The sequence below is a fragment of the Carlito syrichta genome, unplaced genomic scaffold (genome assembly GCF_000164805.1).
Source record: "Carlito syrichta isolate Samal-C Ts95f unplaced genomic scaffold, Tarsius_syrichta-2.0.1 Scaffold301054, whole genome shotgun sequence".
Classification (NCBI taxonomy): domain Eukaryota; kingdom Metazoa; phylum Chordata; class Mammalia; order Primates; family Tarsiidae; genus Carlito; species Carlito syrichta.
Window position 1 is genome coordinate 54,457 of NW_007245150.1, and position 27,665 is coordinate 82,121.

The window sequence follows — 27,665 nt, forward strand, 5'->3', positions numbered from 1 at the left end:
AAAAAAGCATGCGCATATTGGACCAGTGATGAGATAAAGCTACCAATCAGGTATTGCATTCCTTCAAGTTCTCTCACTCAGATAATTGACATCCTGATGTTTGTATTGTATTGAGACCATATCTGGAGTAAGCTTTGGGGGGAAAAATTAGAGTTGTCTTTTTCAGCAAGAAACAGTATCTGTTATCCTTTGTTGATGAGAGCACATTGGCCACACGTTCATTGAGTCTGGTAGAGATGCAGATGTTCTCTGACCATCGTATTTTCCCTAACCTTTATTTCCTTGTAATGTTCACATTGGATGGCTAAATAACAACATATCTTACTAACTACTGCTAAGACAATGATGATGATGGTAGCTTGTATTGGGTACACATGTAAGTCAGACACTGAGCAGGGAAGGTTATATCCACTTAACTAGTCTGTGTATGTACATTTCATCCATATATCAGAGGATATTTTGGAAAGCAGAATGCAATTTCCCTTCTTGTAGTAGTATTTTCTGCCTTTGATTTATAGGTCTATATATTAATTTGCTTTTTTTTTTTACTTATATTCAGGAAGAACAAAGATTTTTTTTAGGTGAGATTGTGTTAGTTCATTTGAATAATATGCCATCATGTAGAACATTCCTGCACATAGTAGAGGCTCAGTAAAGACTTGTAAATAAGAATACAGAAATGAAACACTGGCACAAAGCCTTCTCTTTCAGATGGTTTTATTGACATCAGATCGCCTTTAGTTTCAAAAACATACGTGGTTATTATGGTACTGATTTTATGTGCAAAGCTTTGGCATAAGTTTCTTTCATTGTTGGGATTCTACTCAGTGTTGATCTTGGTTATGTTTATATCCAGAAGAAGAAAAAATGAGATTACATGTTTATAAACTGTCAGACTCTTAGATTAAAGCTTAAATTAAAATACTCATAAAAATATTTCTATTCCCCAAAACTCTAACCTGAAAATGCATTTTCTTTTAATCCCCCCCCCCCATGCCAGATTCTTCCAGCAAAATGGTTTTCTGGTAATTTTGGCATTTTCATGGTGGCTCGAGAGTTTTACAAAATTCCTGTGCATGAAGTTGACCAAAAAAGAATTTCATTAAAGGGCAAAGCTCCTGGTTGAGTAGTTTGTATATACACGTTGAATGATAAAAATTTTCTTTGGGAAATTAAATTTATGTGAAAGTTTCTCATTGATATATTTTGTCACCTTGGAAAAATTTTAGATTTGCTAAAGATATTAGCAACTCTGTTCATGCCTTTGTTGCTCTCATTTCTGAGGGGATTACATTCCAATTACTTTTTTATTTACTCACTTTAAACTTAATCTTACATGTGCAAAGTCTTTTGTAATCTCTAACAGGATACGTGTTTTGAGAATGGGCTGTATGCTTGGTTTACATTGTGTTGCTGTATTTACATACCTTATATAGCAAATTGACAAATCACTCATATCATCACAATAAGCAAGTGGTTTTCATTTAGAGAACTATGCCCAGTTAAAAAAGAAGAAACAATGCATATGGAAAAAACATTTCAATTATTCAAATAGATGAGTCTCGACTGTGTGATTTCATCATAAAATACCTATATTGGTTTGGGATAAGATTAGTCGTCTTTATGTTAATTATTAGTGCATTTTAAGGAAACTGACTAATAAAGTGACCCTCCCAACTTGCTAATAAAATTCAACTTCAGTTTTCCGTGAGATACTCCTTGAGAACCAAATCACTGCTGAAATTTGAAACAAATCCTAATCTTTGTTTCTTCATTTGGTAGCACAGTAATTAATATATGTCACACACACACACCCACAGAGTTATGAACACAATTAGGACACACCTATTTTAATGATGGTGATTTTAAAAAAGACAATATTTGGCACTTTGCATTGTGCCTTTCTCATCTCTCCCTCTCTTTCTCATCCCCACAATCCTAACTGCTACTCTTTTCAATGCTAAGGTAAGCTAGGGAAATAAGAAGCAGTAGAAATATAATATGAGGCGGTGATTATTTTACTCATTTTTTTCATGGTAAATAGCTGACAGGATTGTTGATTAATTTCCTATAGCTTGTTTTGCAAACCATTGGTAGTCTTTGCTAAATACTACTGCCAAAATTATTGTTAAAATAATATTTATACTAAAAGAACTACAGTGACTTTTATTTTGTATATTTGTATATAATCTCTTTCTCTTTCCATCCTTCCAAACTTTAACAACTGAAATTTGGCCAGAATATTTATTAACCAAATGTTAAAGAAAATATATTTGTTAAAAATAGTTTGGATTCTTTGTGAAAATGGGAGCAATTGAAACAGATCAGGATTAAATGGCAGGGGGAGAGTCGGGTTAACTTGGAGAACAGAAAGCTGAAGTAGGGTTGATTTCCTGGCACTGCTTTCTTAGCAAAGAGAACAATTTTAATCAGTTACAAAAATATTTGTGATCCATATGTTCCTCTCTCCTCATTCCCATATGCCCATATTCTCTTTTATCTTGCTAGATGATGACTTTATGATTCAGGCATGCAAGAATAATACCTCGCTGACTTTAGAGCTTGGTGCTATTTCAAAACGTGTCCTGGTAATTACGCACACATATATCCAGGCTGTTCCCGCTTTGAGTTAGTTATGTGAATATCAGTTTGTTCTTTCTCTCTTCGTGGAAAGAATTATATCTTGCATCCTCCTACTGAGGCTGGAATAATGCATCTAAGACTTAGATTTGAAAATTGCACTGCCGTTTGCTTTCTGGATTATATGCTACAGTACACATATGGGGGTCGGGAAAAGGAGGCAAAAATGTTGCGGTGATTCTTGACAACTTCATTCACCTTGGATAAAGGATTACAGAACCAAAAAGCATTTGGTAATTCTGTTCATTACTGACATTTATTCTAAGATATATTAGCAGATGGGATTGTTAGTTAAATAGATCCTAATTTTAAAACACTGTGAGTTCTATTTAATATTGATTATCAATTATAGAAGCCCAGGTGAAACTGGTCAAAATGGAAAAACTGAAATTACTGTTGATTGTCAATCCATTTTTGTCCTAAATTCATATTTGCTTATCTCTCAATAGCCATGTTATAAATTCTAACAACAAAACAAACATATTTTAAAGTCTAATTGTCTATCTTAATAAGATATGAATAAATCCAGAAATTATTGACTGTACAAGTGATTGCATTTTCAACAGTTGCTTTCCTCTTGCACAACAAATGGCTTTGTAACCCAATATGTTATTAATATAGCCACAGTAAAATCCTGTGAGGAACCAGCTGTGCTCATTTTAAACTTGGGGGGAGAGGGTAGAAAGGAGGAGGGAGAGAGGGTTTCTAAACCTTCAGACAAAATAACTGGGATGCATTTAGTGTTTTCATAGATGGGTATATGATAGAAGAGGTGTTCATGCTGTTGGATCTAGTGGATGTGCACCAGAGGACGTACAAGGAAAGGAAAGAGATAATAGATTTTGGCAAATACTATTAGGAGCCCGTCTCTATGTTTGCATTCAAACTGTCTTTGCCACTGCTCCTGTAGGAGTTGTGAGAACAAGACAGTGCACATTATAGCGTGGATTGTTTTCAACAGGCTCAAAATTTGCAAATCTGTTGAATCTCTCTGACAGCGTTTCTTTGCTGTCAAACAGAATGCCCAGCTGGCGGAGACAATCCTGAAGGAGAGGGAGGGGTTTGGATAGATGGTATTCACTATGAAACAAGAATATTAGGAATTCTTCCCAAACTGTAAGTGGAGAGAAAGAGCACTCTCAACCATGCCATTAGGAAAGTTTTTTTTCTTTAAACTTTTAGAGATAATACCTTATTAAATAAAAATATACTTTATTCAGGTAACTCTGATAAAGAAAGGAGTCGCAGAAACAGCACTAAGGTATATCATATTAATCCATAATTCAGGCAAAGACTTTGGTTAGAAAAAGGAGGCAAGACTTTTGCTCTTAGGTGATCTTGGCTCTCACTGAGGCAAACACACAAACTTGTTTTTTTTTAAATACAAAGTGCGAGATTTCACTAAAAAAGGTTAAAATTGAAGTGAGTAATCTTCGGTGCATAATGCAATTGTTAATTTTAGCTCCTTGCGTGGGTGCCGTTCTGACTTGAACAGCCGGCTGTAGCCTTCATTAGAGAAGAAGCAGGCAGCTTGAGACAGGTGGAACTGGATCAAGCTGTGAACGTGATTTGCTGGAAGCTGGTCATTAGTGTTAGAAACCCCATCTTATTTATTTTGTCCTTCGCCCTACCATGATGATTGCAATGATTATTATTTACTTTTCATCTTTTTTCAGGTTGACGATGTGTCACACTGTGTAAGGGAATCGCATGGAGATGGGCATTCCGAACTGTTAATGGGGACATGGGACTCCAGTTGTCTCTGACTTGTGTGGATTTTCCCGGTGTAGAGCGACAGAAACCGCTAGTAAGTCACCAAGACCTACAGCAGGAATTCTGCACGAAAGGTAAAGGTCTTGTTGTCTGGCTGTCATCTCATCTGTATTTTATTGCTATTATATAAATATATCTGCTTGCATAGAATGGTTCACTGATATAACCTTGAGAGAAGGATCGGTATCTGAGACTTATTTGGATTATGGTTTGAAAAATTAGAGATCAATTTGTTCACTCTGTTTTAAATTTAATCACAATCTGCTTTTTTTATTGAAATGCTTTGAAAAATGAGCTAGGGCAACAAAAGTTCCCTCTTCTCCCCCTACCCAATACATGGTGAAACAAGCTGTTTACCATTGGAAAACAGGACTTTTTTTATTTTGTTAACCACACATACTGAGTACCACTGAAGTATGAGAAATTCAGAATGCACTGGATGGAATATCTGAAAACCTCTTCAAATCTGAAAGTATTGTTTACCAGTCACAAGTCCTTTAGGAAAATGTCTCTTTGTACATTCCCACAATCCTTTGCCAAATAAACCTGTGCATTTTAAAGATACCATAGATACTATCTGTTTTGTCATGATAGAGTTTAGTAAATTTACAATAAAAATTGCTGTGGTTTAGATTTTTCTCATGCTTCCTATTTCCAGTTGGAAATAAAGTTACTAAATTAGTAAATGGCAATTAAACACGCTAAAAAAAATCAAAACAATAATTTATCTAATAATAATTACCATTGTAATGACTGGAAACTGGACAGTTACTGCTTGGGATTTTTGTAAAAGGACTGACTTTCTAAACAACATCTCCTCCTCCTCCTCCTCCTCTTCTTCTTCTTCTTCTTCTCTTCCTCCTCCTCCTCCTCCTCCTCCCTCCTTCCTTCCTCCTTCCCTTCTTCTGTTTATTTTTCTCACAGCTTAAAAAAATGAAGAGGAAGTACATGCTAAACTATTCATGAACTTATTTGACAGCACATCAGAAGGGGAAGTGTTAGGGCTTTTATTGATGTAGGGAGAAAAAAAATAATGCCAGGCTTTAACTTTGAAAAGCCATTTCCAGTGTCTGTGTAGTATTCTACTGTGAGCCTGGAGAAGTGAAGCTCAATTGCGATAGCTTCATTAGAGCTGCCTGCCAAAGACTTCCTTCCGCAGGCTCTTGTAGCACCAGCAACTGACAGGAGCATGGGAGAGGGCTTATACTTTTAATAATGTAGCTGTCAGCTTGAAGCCTGGAAATGTTGACCCTGAAAGGTTTATTGCCAAAATTAGATCCCATATTTATACTGAATCATTATTTCTTCGATTGATTTTTGCCCCTTGTAGAGTACTATATTCCTTCTACCTGGGAAAGTATGTCTATGTTTGAAACCTGCAAATAATTTTTGAGTCATCTTAGAGATGCTGCAGAACAATCAATATCAATGCTTGAGTCAGAGGTCTAGGGTTATCTGTTTAAGAGTTGAGGAAATATTCTCTTGTTCTTCTACTTTGTAGGGGGCCATAGGGGACTGGTAGTTGTGTAGGAGTTGTGTGTCTCTAAGATTTGTTGATCCACTTTGATGTCAAGGTATATTCACAAGTGTGTGCATTTTGGGGGAGGAGATGTGAATGGGGTGATGGCATCTGCTTCTTGTGTATGCCTTAGGTACTTGATTTCATCTTGTTTTAGTCTCCTTTTGTATACAGTTGTCAAGGATGCCTGAGTTACTCATTTGCATTTGAATATAAAAGGAGAAATGAAATATCTAAAGAAGAATAGTAAATACTTCACCCAGCACTGACTTTGTTTTCTGATATCTTCACCTCTAGGGCATAAAACCTTGTTCTTTTAATTTGCATCTGGGAGAATGTCTGGGCAAGGAGACCTGAATCAGGCGATAGCAGAGGAAGGAGGGACTGAGCAGGAGGCGGCAACTCCAGAGAATGGTATTGTTAAATCGGAAAGTCTGGATGAAGAGGAGAAGCTGGAACTTCAGGTGAGTGAGCCTGAAGAGACCCTCATTCTCATGCAACTGTGCGGTTTCTTCCCTTTATTTCTAGAATACTTTAAAAAATTTGTGAGACTTTTTAATTTGACTAGTTAAATCTGTAATGCTAATCTCTTCCTTTCTCAATTATTAGTCCCTTTTTCCTAGCTGAACCGTGTTCTAAAACACCTTTTGAGGTGTAAAATATCTAAGGAAAATATTTATTTCGTGACCTTGCACACAACATCCCAGTACCAATTTCGAGATCACCTCAAGTTATATGTGGCGAGCTTTTCCCCAGGCAGGTTTAGGCTAGCTGAGTTTTAAAAATGAACTTGCCATTCCATGGAAAGATAAAAAACGACTTCATGGTAAACTAAGAATCAAAGACATGCTCCTTTGACCTTCACGGGCATGCTAAGGTTCAAATCTCCTTCGCAAACAAGCCTAACCCCAGAATCCCCAACCAAAGAGAGAGGGAGCACTTGGGGGCTGGGGCAGAGAGGAAGACTAGAAAGAATTTTAAAGCATGATTAAATACACCATGAGTTACAACAGAAAAAGATTTAGTAGATGGAAAACAAACTCCACTAACAAATTGTGCATAAGCATCGATTTTCTTTGAACTAAACTAGGAAGTGTTAACTCTTTATATCCCAGCAGTTGGCAAAGGCAGAAAACCACATAATGGCAAAAAGCATTCAAGGTCAGCTTTTCATTTCCTCCTCTCCTACAGTTGCTGTAAGGAGAGAAAGCCAAAAGTTAAATAGTCAAAAGTTTTCAAAGCTAAAGGAGTCCTCCCTAGCGGTTATGATGTTTTGTTACTGTTATTATTGATTTTTCTACTGTAGCCAGTAGTGACAGTGACACCTCTCTCTCTCTGTCTCTGTCTCTCTCTGTCTCTGTCTCTCTCTGTCTCTGTGTCTGTCTGTCTCTCTCTCTCTCTCTCTCTCTCTCTCTCTCTCTCTCTCTCTGCTGCTTGTTGGTTTACTGTTTGCTTGTTTTATTTTGTTTCCAACGTACAGAGACGACTGGAGGCTCAGAACCAAGAGAGAAGAAAATCCAAGGTAGGTTTCTTGGGATTCTAGATAGACCTGATATTGTGGATACAAATTGCATATTTTAAATCCGAGCTAAACGATTTGCTAACAATTCAGATCTTTGTGTGCAAATATTGTGGTGCATCCCGGTTGTGCTGGTGCTGTCTGCTTTCAGTGGGATTGTATTCGCGCATATCTTTCTTTCTCGCTTTGTATACTTTTTAATTAGAGAATTTCTGATTCAAATAGCTGCATATGTATGTATTTGATACTGCTTTTACACATGGAGATTTGACAGTACTTTACAAAACAAATAGTGATTTGTTTTTGTTTTTATTTTAAGTCAAATTTGGAGTAGGTGTTTTGATCTCACAAACTGATTTCTGCCTTGAAGTAAACAGGTACCATTGTTTAGTACATAGTCTTCATTCTTTTAAGCATCGTCTCAGTCAAATCTCCTCCAAACTTAGTTTAAGTGGAAATTAGTTTTGTCCTTTTTTTTCTACGGGTGTTTTCCTGAAATGGCAGCAATTTGTTCCTCATGAGTTCCCAGTTTGACAGGCACAAGTCTGCTAAAGTGATTTCTAAATTTACCTTTTCACATTCCTCTTCACCTCCATCCCCATCAACTCAGAGGTCTGGTGCTTTCAGCAAACCTAGACAGTGCTGGTTGGCAGACTTGACGCTTGGTTTTAAAAATCTCATTTGAGGATGTTATGTAAACATGGAGATGAGTTGACAAGTCTGAGAATGTTTTTTGTTTGTTTTCTTTATTTTCTTTTCCTTCCTTGTCTTTCCCCTCTCCCAGTCAGGAGCGGGAAAAGGTAAACTAACTCGCAGTCTTGCTGTCTGTGAGGAATCTTCAGCCAGACCAGGAGGTGAAAGTCTGCAGGATCAGGTATAACCCCCGTCATTATCATTAATTGCATGAACGGGATCCACCTTTGTGTGCATGACTATCAATGTGGCGTTAAACCGTGTTTTGGGGGAGAAAAATGTAATTGAAGAAAAGAAATCTTTTTTTGGGGGGCTTCGTCCCCTGCTTATGAAACATTCTAAAATAGTTTAATGGTTTGTCACAGAGTATTACGTTTGTTTTTTTCCAGACCCTCTGAAAACTGCAAAGTGGAAAGGAATTCAAAAGAATTTAGATTAAAAGTTAAATAAAAAGTAAGCACAGTTGTGCTGAATTTCCTCAAAGGCTCTCTCTTGATAAGGCTGAACCAAATATAGTCCTAAGTATCCTGTCTCCTTCCTTATTGGAGATATCTTACCTCTCAGCTCCCCAAAATGCACTTGCCTATAAGAAACAACACAATTGTTGGCACATATGAAACTTAAGAAATAGTGAATAAGGTGCATTGAACTTTGGAGAAATAATTTTATGGCCTTTGGTGGAGATTTCTCAATACTGCAAAAATGATCCAGAAGTAAACGTGAGCTGATGGTGACTTTAAGTTAATATTATTAAATATCTCGCTGCATATTTCTACCCTTATTTTTGCTCCTTACAGCAAGATTATTAGGCTCTAAAAATTTAAAGTTCAACAAAACTTTTCTCTGGCAATATGGAAAATTTCACATCATATTTATTTTTGTTTGCTTTTCAGGCACCACATTAGCTTTTATAAAAATAGTCTTGCTGCTGGAATTTCACTTATTTTATCAGAGGCTGAGAGCAGTCAAGACAAAAGTAAAATGATTTATCTGAGCCCAGGGGAGGGAAAATTGATTACCATATAATTATTTTTGTTGGTTTTATTTTGCTTTTCTCTTTTTACTTTAATTGAAATACTCTGAATTCCCCTCATGGACACAGAGAGCATTGAGAGCACTTTCTTTAAAAGGACCAAAAATAAATTCCTTATAGATTTTGTCCTAAGAGTATTTTTTTTCTAGCCTCATTTTCTTAACATGCCACTCATGTCATAAGGCATGGACAGGCTATCTTTCAGTAGCCATTACTATGTTTCATACACACGCTTTATTTTACTGGGCTCTGAGAAATGTGTGGCTTTTCTTCAGCATTTTATGTGTGCTTCTATTTTTTAATGGAAATTGAAAAGGAGGAATAATGTGAATATCATGGCTTGTATCATTAAATGTTGATGGATGGCTTGTAATGTACTGCACAAGATCTATGTTAACTCTGCAAAATGACAGACCCTGGGAAAAGTAATGCCCCACGTTGTCCCCCACTCTTAATGCCAGGCAGAGAAAGACAGCCTTTATAGACTTAATCTGCTTTTTGTCCCCTTTGACAAGACCCCAGGAGGAAATTTTTTAAGGGATCATCTGTATCATAGATCCGGGACCTAATTCCAGTTTTCCTATACAAGTGGTGCAGAGAAATAAGGTGCAAACGGTGCTTTGTTCCTGCTGGTTTCAAGCTCAGAAACCAAGACTAGCTTTGTAGGAGAGAATTAGCACCTGCAAGTTTCTCTTTGCACTAGCTGAGGAGTGGTGGGAGAAAGGGGCTGATAGAAAATACCCAGACACATATATAAGCGAATGACTATGCTACTTTTATAGAGATTAAAGAAGCAGACCTTTGAGTTTATATGCAATGCCTTCATTAGGTACCACCGGCATTTACAAAATGTGAGAACTGAATCCCAGAGAACACTGGCAGAAGTATACAGTATATGGATTGTATCGCTTCCCCAATGTTTGTATATTCACAGTATTTGGAAAACTGCCTTCATTTTCCAGTGTGGGAAGAACTCTTGCTACCTGTATTACTTGATCTCAGACCCATACCTAATGGTTCAGTCTGTCCTTAAGTTAAAGGAATTTTGCTTTTCTAATGTTATACTATTTACCTATCAGTGTATTACTGCAACTTGAATCACTCTTTTACTGTTGTTGGATATAAACTTATCCTGTACCAATGTATTTATTAACACTTGTATTTTATTATTGAGCATATCAATAAAAATATTAAAAAATAACAGATTGTTTTTTACCAACTCTATAGCACTTTTGTGTGTTCTTTCAACACCATAATGTATATTTATGTATAGAAAAGATAGATTTTTTTCTGAGTATAGTATCTGTCAACACATGGCATCAGTTTATACATTTTTTTTGTAGAGATGTTCTTTGGCCTCTGCTCGTGCATTGATGATGCATGTTCGAGCCTCTACGATTTTAGATTTATACTTAGAGAGGCTGAATGGTTCAGTAAGTTTTGAAGAAGCAATGAGACCACTTTCATGTCCCAGAAACCCTCAGTTTTTCTTCCTAATTGTCAAAGTGAGTCTTCCCTACCCACAGCCCTGTCTTTTGAGCAAAAAATGTTCCAGTGGTTTCCTTAACCAGTAGAAGAAAATCATATCCTTAGAACCTACCTGAACCTTTGCTTATCAAGACATTTCTGTCCCAAACTATGTGGCAAAAGACTCTATAATCAAATTACACTCAGTTTTACATATTTTGTATACATCTATCCCCAGGAAAAACATGTGGAAGTCAGAAAGCCCAGCTAAGATAAATATTTACAATGAAAGTGTGTTTTATTTCATCCTTTATATTGTATGACTTTCTAAGCATAGTGAAGCAAGGAATTCACAATAGAGCCCCTCCCAAAAAGAGAAATTTGACTTCGGAGGACTTTTGTCTAATGTTTGTTAGATTAGCCAAGTTTACTGAGAGTCATTAAGAATCCCAAATTTGAGGCAGTACAGGCATCAATTTAGTCACATGTAGTGTAAGTATTAGTTTAGTTTTAGTGAGAGACATTATTAGTCATTGGGAATTTTTTCTCCTACCTCATAAATTTTAATGTCACTAGTGGAAGAGCACTTCCCCACCAAGTGATCTCTTACATAAGAATAAGTGGGCTTAATGTCTGCTAATTTGTCATAGTTTTCATCGTAGCATAGGTTTTTCACAAAACAAAAAAAACATGATTTGGCTCATTCTTCTTCAAAACAGTTAGCATAATATCAATCAAATGGCTGTTATATGTGAGGTAATGCAAAATGATCTGTTTTGAATGCAAGATAAATAAATATGAAAGTGGATCCAGCCCCAGTACGGCAAAGACTCAATCTTATATCAGGCATCAGTTCAAGAGAATCTTATATTTTGAAAGGATTAACTGATACTAACATAAAAATAATATTAAATATTTATGTATTACCTATGAAAAATATAATTCTACTCATCACCTTTTCTAAAAGGCAATCTTATTGTAACTACATTACATTGATTTATTAATGGTATTTATAAACAATTATGACAATAATCCACCCTTAGGATTCCTGAAATTATACAGTCTGCTTTTTCATAGTAGTAGAAATCATTGTGGACATGGTTCATTCTAAAATAGTTTTTATTGTAAATTAGGTATTAGGGACTTTCTTTATGTCTGTTCTATCTGTAATTATGATCCGTAATGTCTGTCTGTGTTTGTGCTAATTTCTCCTTATAAGGAGTTATAGAATCGAACTGCAGAAGCCTTTTTTTTTAAAAAGATAGTGGCTGTGATGCAAGCTTACTGATACATTCTTCCTAGGTGTTTAAAAATAAGCCTAAGAAAATAAGTAGTGTAATCTACAGGAATGTAACTTGGTTAAGGTTAATATTCATGAGTCAAAGTTGTAGTAGTAGGTGTTTCTTATGACTTCCCATTGACTTCTGAAGTTCAAGTCACCTTAAAGGGCAATTAATTTTCTGACAGGTTTAATTTCTTACCATTTAAGAAAAGAAAAATCTTTACCTGGCTTTCATTTTTCTGTACTTAATAACCTCTATGCAAAATGAAAACCAGACAGAGATTATTAAATCTGGCCCTAAATTATTATATTTTTTCCTCAACAGGAATCAATTCATTTACAGCTTTCCAGTTTTTCCAGCCTGCAAGAGGAGGATAAATCTAGGAAAGATGACTCTGAAAGAGAAAAAGAAAAGGATAAAAACAAAGATAAAAACTCTGAAAAACCCAAGATCAGAATGTTATCGAAAGGTGAATGTGAAAATGTTTCATTAACTTACTCAATTTGGGCACACACGTAATCACAGAACACATTCTAAATCTCATATGCATATTCACCTCCCACCAAACCCTGCCTGCAATTTTATGTGTACATATTTGCGTGTCTGAAAGATATGAACTTGATTTCCTTTCTGTTCATGGTGTTATTATTTGTGTTGCTAGAAAAGTTATTTTTAGGATCACAAATTTCTTTGGAGTCATATGTGAATCTTCTGCCTTCAATGACCAGCTTGTACAAAGGACTAACTATAAATCTGCCCTTGATTCAAGTTGATTAAACCAATGAACTAAATTGGTGAACAGTAATGACACTCAGTTTTATAGCTTAACTTTCATGCTTACTTTAAAAGACAGATAGTGAATTAGCAATTCTCAGTGGATAAGTGATGTGTGGTTCCCAAACACAGGTGTATATTTCAGTGGAATATATGATTAACATTTTATCTGGCACAGATGAAGTTAGTTTCTGCACCCATAGGCTGTCATACGGTATTCATTTAAAAAATACACATGCCTCCTGCAGTAAATAGTTTTCCAAGCAAAGTCATGCCTTCTAAAACCGCAAATCTACAATCTAGGCTATTCAAATTGTTGCCATTCATATTGTTGAACAAAACTAAGATGAAGAGTGCCACAAATAGACTTGCAGTAGACTTTTAAAAAGTGACTGAGAAAGAATAAGGTATCGGATCAGCTAAGGAACGACTACTGCCTCTAATACTATGCTCTATAGACACTTATCTGCTTATAATGGTTGTCTCAGCTGCTGAATATCTAAAACCCAACGTCTATATGAGAGTAAAGAAGTTCAGGTTTCTAAAACAGTTCTATAAATAAAGCTTCGGTCAGCTTTGGGAGATTTAAAAGACTTGGGAATATTTAGTGCTCTCCTGTGTTTTATACTGGTTAATATTTAGATAGTCTCCTAACAAAACTTTCACTTTTTGTCCTTCTGTGTTTGGAGAGGAAAAAAAGCTTTCATGGGATCTTAAACTCTTGAGCTCTCTCTGAGAGTGGGAGTGCCTGTCACATGGAGTTTGTGCCCTTGTTGATTTATAGTTCGAGCGAACACATGGTGCTTAACTCCACCTCCCCACCGCCCCACACCCAGCCTGTGCCCACCTGCCCTGCCATGACATTTGGATCTTTCCATAGTCAGAATTTCTTGGGTGTTTTCAATCCTCAAGTCTAATTTTCATTCTGATGTTATGCTGCCAGATTGCTAGTTTTGAAACATGTATTTTTATGACAGTAGCTTTATCTAAAATTTACCTAAGCAGGAGGGAAATGGGATAGGTTAGGAAAATCTTTTCCACCCCACCTTCTCACCATCATTCCTGACAATCCCATCCTACTATTTGTTTCAGATTGCAGCCAAGAATACACGGATTCTACAGGCATAGACTTACACGAGTTTCTGATTAACACTTTAAAGAATAATTCCAGGTAAATTATTAAATGAGTCTCTTATTTTCAGAAAGACCAAATAGAATGTTACAATCAAAGCTATTAATTCAACACTTCTAAGAAGGCCGTTATAAAATGCAAATACCTTTCCCGATGTCTTAAACAATCTCCTGTATTTTTTCTTTTCTGCTAATGGTTTGCATGTTCACTGTTTAAAGGGAGTCTCAATAACTAGATAGTTACAGAGTGAATAAATTATAATTTAACAGCTCTGCTTTCCTTGTCACAAAGAGATATTAAGGGAGAAAAACAGAAAATTACAATTATTGATGTCAAATAATATATTTATGTTTCAATGCATTTATATATCCTTCTACAGTTACTATTTAAGATTTGCTTTGTTCTAGTTTCCTATTAATTTAAAGTGTATTATTCATTTGATGTGTTTTATGGTCCTAAAATTTTGCATGTCATAATTAACATTAAGACTACAAAATTTATATATTACAAAATACTTAACAAACGAGATAAGACATAATCTAAAGTAGAATGAAATAGTACGTAAATGGACAATGTATTCCAGAAAAGGGTTAAACATAGGTTTGCTGCAGCATATATTTAAATAATCTTTTCCATACATTGAATTATTTAGGTATTTGAGAATGTAGAGTACATAAAACCTTTTTATTCTAACATTTGTTTTGCAGGGACAGGATGATACTTTTGAAAATGGAGCAGGAAATCATTGATTTCATTGGTGACAACAAGTATGTTTAGCTGCAATGCTAGTTAATTTTGTGATGTGTCCTACTTTGGTATTTAGTTAAATTATCCATTTTGAAATGACTTAGAGATAGATAAAATGTAGTTTAATATGTTTCTTGATTTGTTACATGGAGATGTTATCCGAGTTTGGAACTATATGCTAATGAGAATTGTTGCATGGACCATGTGTGCTCCTGCTTGTTAAATTCCTAACAAAATAGCTATAAACAGAGGGCCACTGATTAGCATAGAGTAACTATAACAAGAAGCGACCCTTTTCATTTTTATTATAGTTTTTTAATGGGCTCCAGCTGGCTGCAGTCAGTTATGCCTGAAAATAATTGTGCCATTTTCAGTGTAAACCTTGTAATGACACATCTCCAGATAGGCATCTGCAATCACGTATTATGTCATGTCATTTGTCCTGTGCCTGGCCCTGTTGATAAGGTATCATGGACTAAAATAGAACATTCTCCAACAGACATTAAGGCCTCCTTGGCAAGAGAAATATGCAACTATGAAACAAAGATACTTATTGCAGCTTAATCATAAATCTATAATAAGTGGAAAATTTGTCTGGAAATGCGGACATTAAGTGATGTCAGAAATGAAATAGGTTTAGTGGTTTAGATAGAAGAGTTTTGTGTGTGTCTACCTGTAAAATATACTCTGGGCAAGAAATGAAAATGCTGATTCTGCTTTTTCTTGTGTTCTGCTCCAGTAATCATTATAAAAAGTTCCCTCAGATGTCATCATATCAGAGGATGCTTGTCCATCGGGTGGCAGCTTATTTTGGCTTGGATCACAATGTGGATCAAACGGGAAAATCTGTAATCATCAATAAGACCAGCAGCACCAGAATGTAAGCCCCATCACTGTACTTATTTAGCATTTTCTTTTTCTCTTATGGATTCATTTACAAGAGCACAGTATAAAATTCAAAGTACATGACATTTAAAATGTGCAGTGTTATTTATCTCTTGCTCTTATCAGAAGTAGTGTGGCATTTATCTGTAGACGATTATCTGAGATCCAGGAAAGTTTATAAAATTCAGGCAATAAAGTAGATTTATTCCCTGATCTTTTACATAGCTCCTGAAGTATAATTTTCTTTCTCTCGTCAGCACTCTATGAAATTACATTCAAAACTATGGGAGATTTTATGTCAAAGTATAACTTAAATTGAAAACAACCAATATTTTAAACAACTATGACACACATACAATTGTTTCTTCCTTTCTTTTTCTCTGGTTTTTATACATCTATCTTATTGTGGCTTCTAGAATAAGAAAAAACTCTGAAACTGGAAACAAAAATCTTTTCTTTAACACCCAGTTCTACTTACTAGCTGTGTGACTTAGAGCAAATCATTTAAAATCTGCCATCTCTGTTTTTTTCACCTGTAAAATGAAAGTTTTGAGCCAAATGGTATATGTAAGATTTAACTCTAAAAAAGATGATAAGTTTTTTTCTACTTAAAATAATTGCTTGTTTTTATCTTAATACCTTTTTTACTGTCCCATTGAGTCACTAAAACCAGAATAATGAGTAGTTATTTTCTTTGAAATTTAGAACTCTCTTGAGCCTATATATATATATATAGTACAGGCCATTTCTGTAGTAAACCAAAAACCATCCCTAAGTATAACATTCACTTTTATAATTTTCTTTTTCACAGTGTCCTTGGCAAACTGTAAATTGCATGGACTTTTGGAATGACATGTTAGTGAAGGGAGTTTTTGTGTCAAGCAGAGTATCACGGTTAAAATAAATACTCATTATTTTCTGCTTACCAGAGGTTGGGGCAAATGGGGATGAAAATGAGGCTTTCTTTACTCAAGGATCATTATGTGTTCAACAGAGGTGGAGTAAAAGTTGTAGTGAAGAGAGCACAGACTAGGAGATCTGGGACCAAGCTTGGTTATTATCTCAGGCACAATAAGCACTCCACTTCTCTGGACTTAAAATTACTTATATATCTGCAGGACCGCTTAAAGTGAATAATGTTTAAGGGTCATTGAAGCTTCAGAATTATTAGGTCCTGTGGTTGCTTTCTACTCTTCTGGCAAAGCACATTTTAAAATGTATCACCTTTCTACTTTATCTGATGGTTGACACATATGCCTCATATTGTGAATGGTAATGGGAATTAAAGGTCGCTGTTCTTTAATTCTTTGCATCTTTCCTCTTTATCAAATAGTCTTTGTTGTTATTGTGTTGCTGTTGTTTGTTTTTCTTCATTCTGTTTTTTGGTTTTTTGGTTTTTAGATACCATAATTCAGGGACATACTTGTTGCTAAATAGAAAAGCAATAGACTACTTCCTTTTAATTTTTTTCTTCCTCTTTGTCTATAAGGTCATAGCAAACATGGAAAACCCCATAGTTCAAGTAGATCAAATTCGATAGCTTCAACTGGTGAATAGTAGATTTATCTTTTTTTTTTTTTTTTTTTTGATTTGGAGTCTCACTCTGTCACCCAGACTGGAGTGCAATGGCTGCTCCCGGCCACCGCAGCCTCGACCTGCTGGGCTCTGGCGATCCTTCCGCCTCAACCTTCCAAGTAGCTGGAACTACAGGCGCGCGCTACCACACCCAGCTAATTTTTTTATTTATTGTAGAGATGAGGTCTCACCAAGTTGCCCAGGCGGGTCTCAAACCCTCAGGCTCAGGCAATCCACTCAACTCAGCATCCCAAGGTGCGGGATTACAGGCTGAGCCACCGAGCCCAGCTAGTGGATTTATCTTTAATTCACTTGTTTTTTTCGGTCACCTTGTTATGAATATTAGTACATATGTTTGAGATCTGTTTCCTTGAGGAAGGCCTTTGAGGAAATTAAACATTGTATCTAGGCTCTTGGTAAACTTTGAGTGGCAACTCTAATCCTGCTTTGCCCAATATAGTAGCTACATGTGGCTGTTTACATTTTAATTTACATTAATTACACTTATATAAAATTTAAACTTTAAAATTCAGTTACTTCATCAGGATAGCCACATTTTAAGTGTTCACATTCAATGAAGCATATAGAACATTTACATGATTTCAAAATGTTCTATTGGTCAGTTCTTCTCTAAATTTGTTTTTCCCTGAAAATTCTCAAATATCACTAGATAATATAATTTGTCTTTAAAACTTTTATTTTCTAATTAATAAGCATCACATCACTAGACTTCTTCACTGCCAGAAGAGCACCAGCTTTTTTTGTTTGTTTGTTTAATGGCTGTTTACAAATAAGTCCCACACATGTATGCCCTTAGGAAGAGTGCATAGTGAGTGTGTGTAGAGAACACCTCTGGAAGGTACAGTTGCTACAGTAGGAACATCAGGGCTCAGTCTCTGCCTAATTTCTTCTTCTTGTATACCACCTAAATTATGTCTAAACACAAAAGCCAAATGCCTGTAAGTCATGAACTTTCAAGGTATGTCCTGAAGTGTGATCTCCATAATGTTGAATCTACAGCTATTGAGTTCTGCTGTTCTATTTCAACTACATTTCTGACCATCCATTATTGAGTAACTCTTGGGATGGGTGGATAGTGGTAGTGGTTCAGGGATATATTTTAGGACAAAAAAAAAAGAGGATGAGTTAAAAGTTCTTTCTCTAATAATAACAAATCACAGTTTTTAGGATCTGAATCATTGTTGGCAGTTTTAGCGAAGATAAATCTTGTTTTGTGGAAAATTATCTATTTGGTTTTAAAAGTCTGTTGCCATGCTCTTTGGAGATGAAGTTGAAAAAGGAGTATTCTATTCAGAATATTCTACTCAAATTCTAGGTGTCTTGGTTTTTTTGATTTTGTAAAAATTTTAACAGTTGTCTTATCAGAGTAATTGACGTATTATGGTTGTGGGAACCATAATAATTTAGAATTATTACTAGATTGAACTGTTTCCACTTATTTGAAAAGGGGGTTGAGATGGGTGTCCCACAGTTGGCTCCCCATGAGTCTCATGTTTGAGTGTGAGTTTCAGTTGCACAGTTTAATGCTATTTTCATGCCAAGACATGAATTGCATATTTTAATGGCACTGTAGCTTGCAGAAAAAATATAAATGGAGAATGCAGAAAACTGTGGATTGAGGATATAACAGTAAACTAAAAGGATGAAGCAGAGAAACTGCTCCATTATATTGATTTTTAATTTTTCTTCTTCAGTGACACTTTAGTGCTCCTCTGACATGAATGCACAAATAACTGTAACTGTATCAGCTACATATAGGCAAGCATTTATTTTTCAGAATCTTGTTTTCCTAGATGATAGGCAGGTTATAGATACTAAGTTTTGCTTGGAGAAGGAACAGTTCCCATGAAGTTTGAAATATTTAGGTCATAACAATACACTCTATGAGGAGTGTGTGTGTGTGTGTGTGTGTGTGTGTGTGTGTGTGTGTGTGTTGCACTGACCTCTAGCATTTTCTGCAATATCCCCAGATACAATTCGTTTACTCGATCATGAAATGGAAATAACTTATCTCAGGATATACTTTTCAGTTAAGTGATATTACCTCTTAATTATAATAGCATTACCTACTGTTTATTCATTTCAATGAGTACTTTACTTCTTATTTCATGTATACTATTATATTTAACCCTAAAAATATATTTAAAATATAGCAATTAAAGTCTCATCTTGCAGAAAAAGAAAACATAACACAAACTGAAAGTCAGTTTTGAGCTTAGAGAGAAGCAATAGTCAGCTTGACTAGGATCTAAACCAATGTGTCTAATGTCAAGATAAATGTTCTTAAATAATCTGATTCTCTTAAAATAAAAACATCCAGAAAATATTGAGTAGAGTCCTCAAGAACGATCTCTGAATTGATTGATAATTTCAATCTTTATAAGTGATTGGAAATATAAAATATTTTTGAAGATTAACTCTGTGATGTCATTAAGTACCAGAACCTTCCTGCAATTCAATAGCCCCTGCTGTATTTTTTGTGATTATTACTGAAACAAGATGTGATTGTTTTTGAAGGGGTATGCACATTAAATTTAAGCATGATTTTATTCCATTTCGCTATTTTTTCCCTAAGACTGAAAACCCATATTTATTAATAATGTTAGTATAAAAAATGAAACTATCATTGTGTTATTACACAATTGCTGCCCTAAGCAACTAGGCTGTCCATTTTCATGGCTACAGACCACATTCACAAGAATATTCTCAAGTTCAGTGAGATGCAATGAAACAAGATAGAAATACAGTTAAAGTCCCTAGAGGTACATAATATATTTACATTAATACATTCAAGGTTTCTATGAATTATGTAATGAAAATAGAGATGTCAAGTTTTTGAGGTCCTGTAATATACACAGACAAAACTTTCTAGATACTGGAAACTTATTTCCAGCAAGTACAACTCACCAACAAATCTGTATCCATCATCCAGACTTCAGTCTCTGTGGTTACACAAAACCTCCAAGATGGGATTTCTGTCCTCACAGGTGCTAAATGTTCTTGTAGAGATGGGATGAATAGCTTCGGAATCTTAGTCCTCTTAAAAACTGAAAAATTCAATGTCACTTTTTGTGGATTCATAATACACATGTAACAATTGTCTAGGGAATAACTATTTCATTGAAGACACATTATACCAAATACTAGGCAGAATGTACAAGGCAGATTCAGTGGGGACTAATGGCCTACCCATCTCATGGTATAAATTGGCATTTAGGAAGACTTTGAGAAAGGCTAAGACTTAAACAAATTAGTGAGAAGGGAAGTACATTGAAAACTAGGGTACTGGGTATAAACAAACGTATGGTCATAATCTGGGCATTTAATAAAAGTTGGGCATTTTACTGGGATGGTTGCTTTTAGTTCTCACAGCCACTTAATTAAGAGAATTATTTTTTAAAAATTTTCCAATCTAACTGTAGAAGAAATTTATTGACAGAAAATGAGTTAATTGACTAACGTTACACTGCTACAAGGTGAGATCAGGATTCAAATCCTGATAATTTGTCCACAAATGCAGGGGACTTTATTGCTCTACTAGCTGAAGGAAAATGTGGAGAGAATGGTTATTCAGTGTCAGTAAGAGGCTACATAAGACTGGAGAGGACCTTGATGGTGGGCAGGCCTTCTAGTTTTAGAACATGAAGGTTGATGTGCATAATGTGATGTCTTAGAAAGGTTAATCTTGTATTGACTAGGAGGATATATTCAAGAGGGAATGACCAAAGGTAGAAAGACTTGGTTGAGTGCTGCTATCACTAAAGCATGGGGTCAGAATTAAAGATACGGTCCAAGGAGAGAAGAAGATAGTAATTGTGTCCTTGTGAGAGACAGTTCAAGATGGTGCTGTCATCTGAGTGAACTGATACAATTTAGAGAATTAATAAAGTCGCCTTTCCTCTGCAGCACTGCAACTTTGTTAGAGCTCAGAGCTAACCAGGGTAAGAACAGTGTCTGTGAACTGTAGCCTGCAAGCCTCAATTTGGTTCACAAATTGAGTCTTAATGACCGGGGATGCCTCCCATCAGAATTTACTGCCTTTTACTGGACTGAGGTTCTCCACGTTTTTTTTTTTTTCGCCTTTAGCTTATTCGTTTCTTCCACTTCCTTGCAGAGTGCCAGAAATATGTTATACTCTTTAGCACTTCTTTATTTTAGTCTCCATATGATGCCCAATAAACCTCATGGAAATCTGAGATGGAAGTTTTAGAGTCTATGTTATTTGGTCTATAAATGATATTTATAATATATTTTCCATTTATAATGTTACATTTTTGATATTCTAGATTTAGGCTAAAAATGTGAATATGTGTCTTTCTGTATGAGAAGCTTTGCCCTTTTTCCAATCTTCACCTTCTCTTTTACTCATTTTTCTATGTGATTAGCACAAAATCATTTCTTGTGGTTTGTTAGATTTTTTTTCCACTGCCTTCTTTTCTTCATCCCAGAGAAAGTATAGACACTTAGGATGTAACCTTTGCAGACTAGAACCATTTTCTTGTACAAGTGCTTTCCAAAGGCCAAAATCAGCCCCAGGCAGTGAGAATCCCATGTGTATCTGAGTGTTTTTGCATATGTCAGAGCAACTGTATAACTCATTCCAGATAATTTTCATGTTAAAAAGTTGTCATCTCTTGAATTTTTTTTAATCTTTCGCATCCACCCACTGTCATTGCCTCAAATCCCCTGCTCTGAGAGTGCAGAGCAAAGCAAGGAAATAGCACATCCACTGAAGGAAAATGGTTACAGGCTTCAGAGACTATAAAACAAGAATAGTGTTCCAAAGGCATTGATTTGAGGCTACGCCTTGAGTCAAGTGCCCAAGGACATACCTAGTGATTCCTGAGAAGTGTGAGCCTGAGTATTTGACTGGAGTGATAAGTGGTGGGTGGTGACTACAGTCATTTCTTTGCCTGTTCCAGAAAGGATAATTAACTGAGCTGACTGTTTGGTAAACTATAAAAACCAGGAAACTCATTCAAACACTAAATAATGCTTCTCTATAGGTAAAACAGTTGAGACTAATTTTGTTAAGAATCCCTGTAGTGTCTGGTAATTATTACTACACTAATAGGCAGGATTGCAAAATCTTTCAACTTCTTAGTGAGCAGACCCAAACAGGAGTGGACAGCAGTACATCAAGGTCAAGAAACATCTATTCCACTTAATTTCCTGAAGAAGCTAAGGTTGAAAATGGGAATTATTGGTGTTTGCCTCTTAGGCATCTTCCTTTTTGCAGGTGACTAAATGCATATAAGTCAACACAAATCAAGCAAACAAAACTACTTGTTTCCTTCTCGTGTTTGTTATATTTATTTTTCTTCAGCTAGGAATATAAGTGGTTCTGTGAATAAACTCAGGAGCACCCTAATATGGATGTTCCCTTAATAATCTTCTGAAGAAGACCAAACATTAATTTATTTAAGTACCTCTAGAAATCTTTGAGTGGTTAGTTGCCATTCTGTCATTTCTAAACATGGTAAATTTACTCTGCACATTTTATAAGAATGGCATTGAAAATCATCTGATTAGACACTACAGATCAGAAACCTAACTAAGAATCACACTGCTTTCAGGAAAATCATGAAGTTTTATCTACTGAACAAGACACTATTTCTTTAATTAATATACAGGCTCATAGTGAGACTTAAACATTAACATTGGTCAAACTCCATGTCATTTCTCTCCAATATTACATTTTCCCCATAGTATTATTATCAAATATTTCAGAGGATATAAGTTTCTGTAGATAAGGTAGGTAGATATCAAAAATATATTGCTAGGAGAGAACATAAGTTTGTTGTGTTCCTTTCCTCACTTGAAAATATTTTTGGGCCTTTGAGTGTGAATGTATAATTTAATACCTAATTTTGGAAATGAAATGTGCATATATCTTCCATAACAGAGTATCCTTAATATAACTTTTTATAGAATTTTCCATGGAATAATGCATTTAGCAATTGCACTTACTTATTTACATTCTTATTTATTTATTTTGCTCACAACATCCTAGGCAAATAAAGTTAAACAATTTTACAGGAGAGAAAACTGAAATTCATATCTTGATCTTAACTAGTCAGTTCACAGAAGACCAAGATCAAACTTCAGTCATGACTCTCCTAAGGTTACAGAAAGAACTGACATTAACAGAATCAATACCCTCAAATATGGATAAAAGCATAAAGAAAACCAAGCACTGATTCTTTCACTGCTACCCATTAGTTCTCTTACCAAAAAAAATCTTAATTTACTTATCATTGACTTTAAAATTGAGAAGAGAACCACATTAAACAATGTTAATACTAAGGTAGCTGATAAAATGATACCAAAAACCTTCCAGAATCACAAGACACACTGGATTCACAATTATCTAGCATACACAGAAAGTGTGAAAATCTCAGTTATATGTTCTAAAACGATGTCAGGAGAAGAACATTTCTCAAGTGTTAGGAGCATACCTTGGACAAAATAAGTATAAGTTATAGAACATGCTCCTTTTCTCTCCATAGTTCGAGGAAATCAAGATGATTTTAATCAAGACTGTGTGTGTGTGTGTGTGTGTGTGTGTGTGTGTGTGTGTGTGTGTGTATACATAATGTATAGCTATAAGACTGTTTGTCTAAGTGTGTAAATATATAATATATATTATACCGTTTGGAACTGTGAGTGAAAAGTTGATCCTACATATATGCACACTACATATGGCGTTGTCCTAAATGTATTCTGGTTTTGGAGGAAGTGAAATTATTGTTGAGCTGCTTGGTTCCTTCAATCTGCAGCTTGCTTGCTGTAGATTAGAATTAGGCACCATACCTAATTAGGAAATCTTATTGTTAAATTGAGGAAGAATTTGTTTCCAGACAGTGAGTTAAGGAATATGTTTCCGTTCATTTGAGTCCCTGTGGCCTGAGAGATTGCTGGATTATAGCTCTGCAGATCCTTTACCCTGCACAGGATACCTCTCTCCCTACAGAAAGTGAAAAGTCAAGATGAGAACGTAATATTTAATTTATACACACACATTTTTTTGAGTCTGGGTCTCACTCTGCCATGCAGACTGAAGTGCAGCAGCATGATCACAGCTCACTGCAGCCTTGAATTCCTGGGCTGAAGGTATCCATCCTTTTCTGCCCCTCAGGCAACTGGGACTATAGGTGTATGCCACAATGCATGGCTAATTTTTTGTGGAGACAAGTTCTCACTATGTTGCTCACACTGTTCTCAAACTTCTGTGCTTAAGTGATCCTCCCGCCATGCCTGGCCTATACACACAAATTTTTAAATTGGGTTTTGAGAGCCTTGTCTTTTCTCCATCATCTGTTATTTACTTAACCAATTAAAAAGTTCTTCATATTTAGAAAGTATAAACACATTTTTAAAAAACACTACCTTAGTCTTCTATGTTATTTTTTTTTTTTTTTTTGAGTTGGAGTCTCACTGTCGCCCAGACTGGAGTGCAGTGGCCGCTCCCGGCCACCGCAGCCTCGACCTGCTGGGCTCCGGCAATCCTTCCGCCTCAGCCTTCCGAGTAGCCGGAATTACAGGCATGCGCTACCATGCCCAGCTGATTTTTTGATTTATTGTAGAGATGAAGTCTCACTGCCCAGGCGGGTCTCGAACCCGCGGGCTCAGGCAATCCATTCACCTCAGCCTCCCAAAGGCGCGGGATTACAGGCTGAGCCACCGAGCCCGGCTTCTATGTTATTTTTTAATGATTTTTTGGACTGACTTATTTTTCAATATAGTAATATAAGCTCGGAGGGCAAAGACCCATTTTCTGCTTTATTTGAGTATTTCAAAGGACCAGGTACTTGACAAATACTTGGGTTTGGCAAGTACCAGCATCCTGCTGTCTAACCTGTTGCAGTCTATTGTAGTCTTATGGTAAACTTTTTTTTAAAGACTAAGAAATGTTGCTTGATAGCAGTGACCATAGTGATTTACTAACAATGCCATCATGCTAGCAATGTGCTTGATTTAGTCAGTGAATGGTGGGCACTGAGATCATCTGATTCTTCCAGGAAAGAACATTCACTTCCAAACTAGTTGAGAATAACCAAGTCTAAATGATGTACAATAAGCAAAACAAAGTCTTCCAAGTCCGCCTGGGCAACTTGGCAAGACCTCATCTCTATAGTAAATCAAAAATTAGCCAGGTGTGGTAGCACGCGCCTGTAGTTCCAGTTACTTGGAAAGCAGATGCAAAAAGATCGCCAGAGCCGAGCGGGTCGAGGCTGCGGTGGCCGGGAGCAGTCACTGCAATCCAGTCTGGGCGACAGTGAGACTCCAACTCAAAAAAAAAAAAAAAAAAAAATAGAATACTTTGATAATGTTTTAAGATAACTGTTGTTATTTTTTATTTCATACAACAACCAAACAAATAAACAGCACATCTCCCCTAGGCAGGTCAAGTATTTTGCAAAAAAAGTCACACAGTAAGCTGCAGAGCTGAAAAGACACAACTTTTGTTAGGCTTACTTCTCAGTATTATATTTGTATTCTTAAAACCATTTTAGTTATTAAAACTATTGTTATTTTAAACATAGTACATTAGTTCATGTCCATTTCATATACAGAAGTTGGGTTATGTACTAAAATGCATTCATATTTTTAGTATTTTTTTTAGGGAGTGGAACTTTGAATCATTGAATATATTAATGCTACTGTCATTTAACGTTCATGTAACATTAAAATGGAAAGATGAAGAGAACTTAAAAAAAGGAAAGAGCACTGATAGTCTAACCTTTTTAGTCGGCTTATTATCACTAATAAGAGAAACCTGAGATTAGAAAACACACAATAAATTTGTGCTCTGGAGCTGAACAAGAAATCATTTATCATTAATTATGTGTTGAAAGTGAAACGAAGTGAATTCAACACACAACGTGTTGTGCCTTCTGTCAAGTAGCACCAGAGAAGTGAATGATTGAGTATATTGAACAAAAAGTGCTTTTGTTTTTTGAGACTAGATTATTTGTTCATAGGTTTACTTAAAAGATATCATGACTTTTTTAAAAATGTAAGGAACCTGAAATTGTAAGCTACTCCTAAATCTTAATCATAGATTAATCCCTACATTGAGGATTTCCTCAAATAACAGTTTGTTTTACAGATTGTTTTACACTCATGACCAATTGAAATTTGAAATGTTTTTATAATTTCAAGAACTTAGGCATACATTTGATGTTAACCTCATATTTAAGAATATATAGGTACACCATTTCAAGGATATTTCATATAAGATCAGTCACACATCATTTAGAAGAATTACCTTTCTACTGTAGACATTCTTTTTCATTTCTGGAAATTCTAAGTTTATAGGCAAATGTCAAGAAATGTGCTGGTTCTGTTAACCTAAGTAGATTTATCTGATGTTTGTATTTGGTGGTGTTGTTAATACCATGCTCAGTACAGTTCATAAATAACCAAGCTCCCAAACTGAGTATATAATATTCCAGGTCTTGATTTCATGTGATTTCATTTTCTTTATTAGCTTTTATACTTTCTTCTTTTTCCTTATCCCTGTTATCTTTTTCTATAACATTATTATTTAGTCTCTTCCTTAGGTAAGAAAAAAGATATCTTCAGGTTGGACAGTATCATTAGGTTATTATCTTTATATAATCATTAGTAAGTTCATCTTTCTATGCATATAGACCAAGAATGTAGCAATAAAGAGAGTGACAGGGATGGGGAGTTACATGTACTATAGGGCCTTACTGTGATAAGCCAAGACAAGAAGGAGGGAACATAATTAAATTTGGGGCTTTCTAAAGCTGCAGTGCAGTATAAAAATTGAGAATTGGTTTGACAAGACCTAATAGATGAATGTCTACTTTAGCCAATTGTAAAATAATACATGCCATAAAATAATATTTTATAAATATTCAAAATATATGCATATTTTAGTTTTTTGTGATCAAATGATGATATATAGACCACTATTGAATTGTTGAACTGGTTTCCATCTTTCTAAGCTAATAGATTTTATTATTTTGTTGTTATAAAATAATGCTCATTTATTTTAATAATTACAAATATATAAAGTTTAATAGTAAAATTGTCCATCATTTTACCATTCAGAGATACATACTGCTAACATTATTTTTATATATTACAGTTTCTGCATACATATAATCAAAGCATATCTATGTTTTTATAAATTGTTTTTCTGTGTTAGTCAATATTATTGGATATAATTTTATAAAGCTGCATACTACATACCTTAAGTGATTTACCTAGTCTACTGTAGATTTTCACTGTTTTGCTGTTGGGAACAATGGAACTCTGTATCATTTATTACTATTTCTTTAGTTTCACTTTTAGAAATAAAAGCATCTTGTCAAGTCAGATTGATACTTTTAAATTTTTAAGTTTTTTAATCCATATAGCCAAATTATTTGTCAGAGCAGTGTACCAGCAAAAGAAATTTCTTACAGACACATGTTGTTTTTGAGTGTTCTGCCTAATATTGTTGTTCATGAATAGTCTTATGCTAAAGGAGAGTTAAAAGTTTTTTTTTTTTTAGTTTGCATGTCTCTGCTTACATACACAGTGCCCTATTGAAACAAAAAAAAATGAATTTTCCAAAGGCGTTGCAAAAT

General features: G+C 35.3%; 1 protein-coding gene across 1 annotated transcript in view; it reads left to right on the forward strand.

Moving 5' to 3' along the window:
* The first annotated feature begins 4,155 nt into the window (after positions 1 to 4,155).
* The window catches only part of LOC103257030 (cAMP-regulated phosphoprotein 21), a 30,781-nt gene continuing 7,271 nt past the window's right edge, over positions 4,156 to 27,665 (forward strand). The window contains 9 exon segments of the mRNA XM_021710758.1: positions 4,156 to 4,231; positions 4,317 to 4,487; positions 6,230 to 6,396; positions 7,413 to 7,454; positions 8,236 to 8,325; positions 12,252 to 12,396; positions 13,794 to 13,872; positions 14,541 to 14,600; positions 15,320 to 15,460. Coding sequence (XP_021566433.1) covers positions 6,268 to 6,396; positions 7,413 to 7,454; positions 8,236 to 8,325; positions 12,252 to 12,396; positions 13,794 to 13,872; positions 14,541 to 14,600; positions 15,320 to 15,460 — 686 coding nt within the window. The 5' untranslated portion in view covers positions 4,156 to 4,231; positions 4,317 to 4,487; positions 6,230 to 6,267.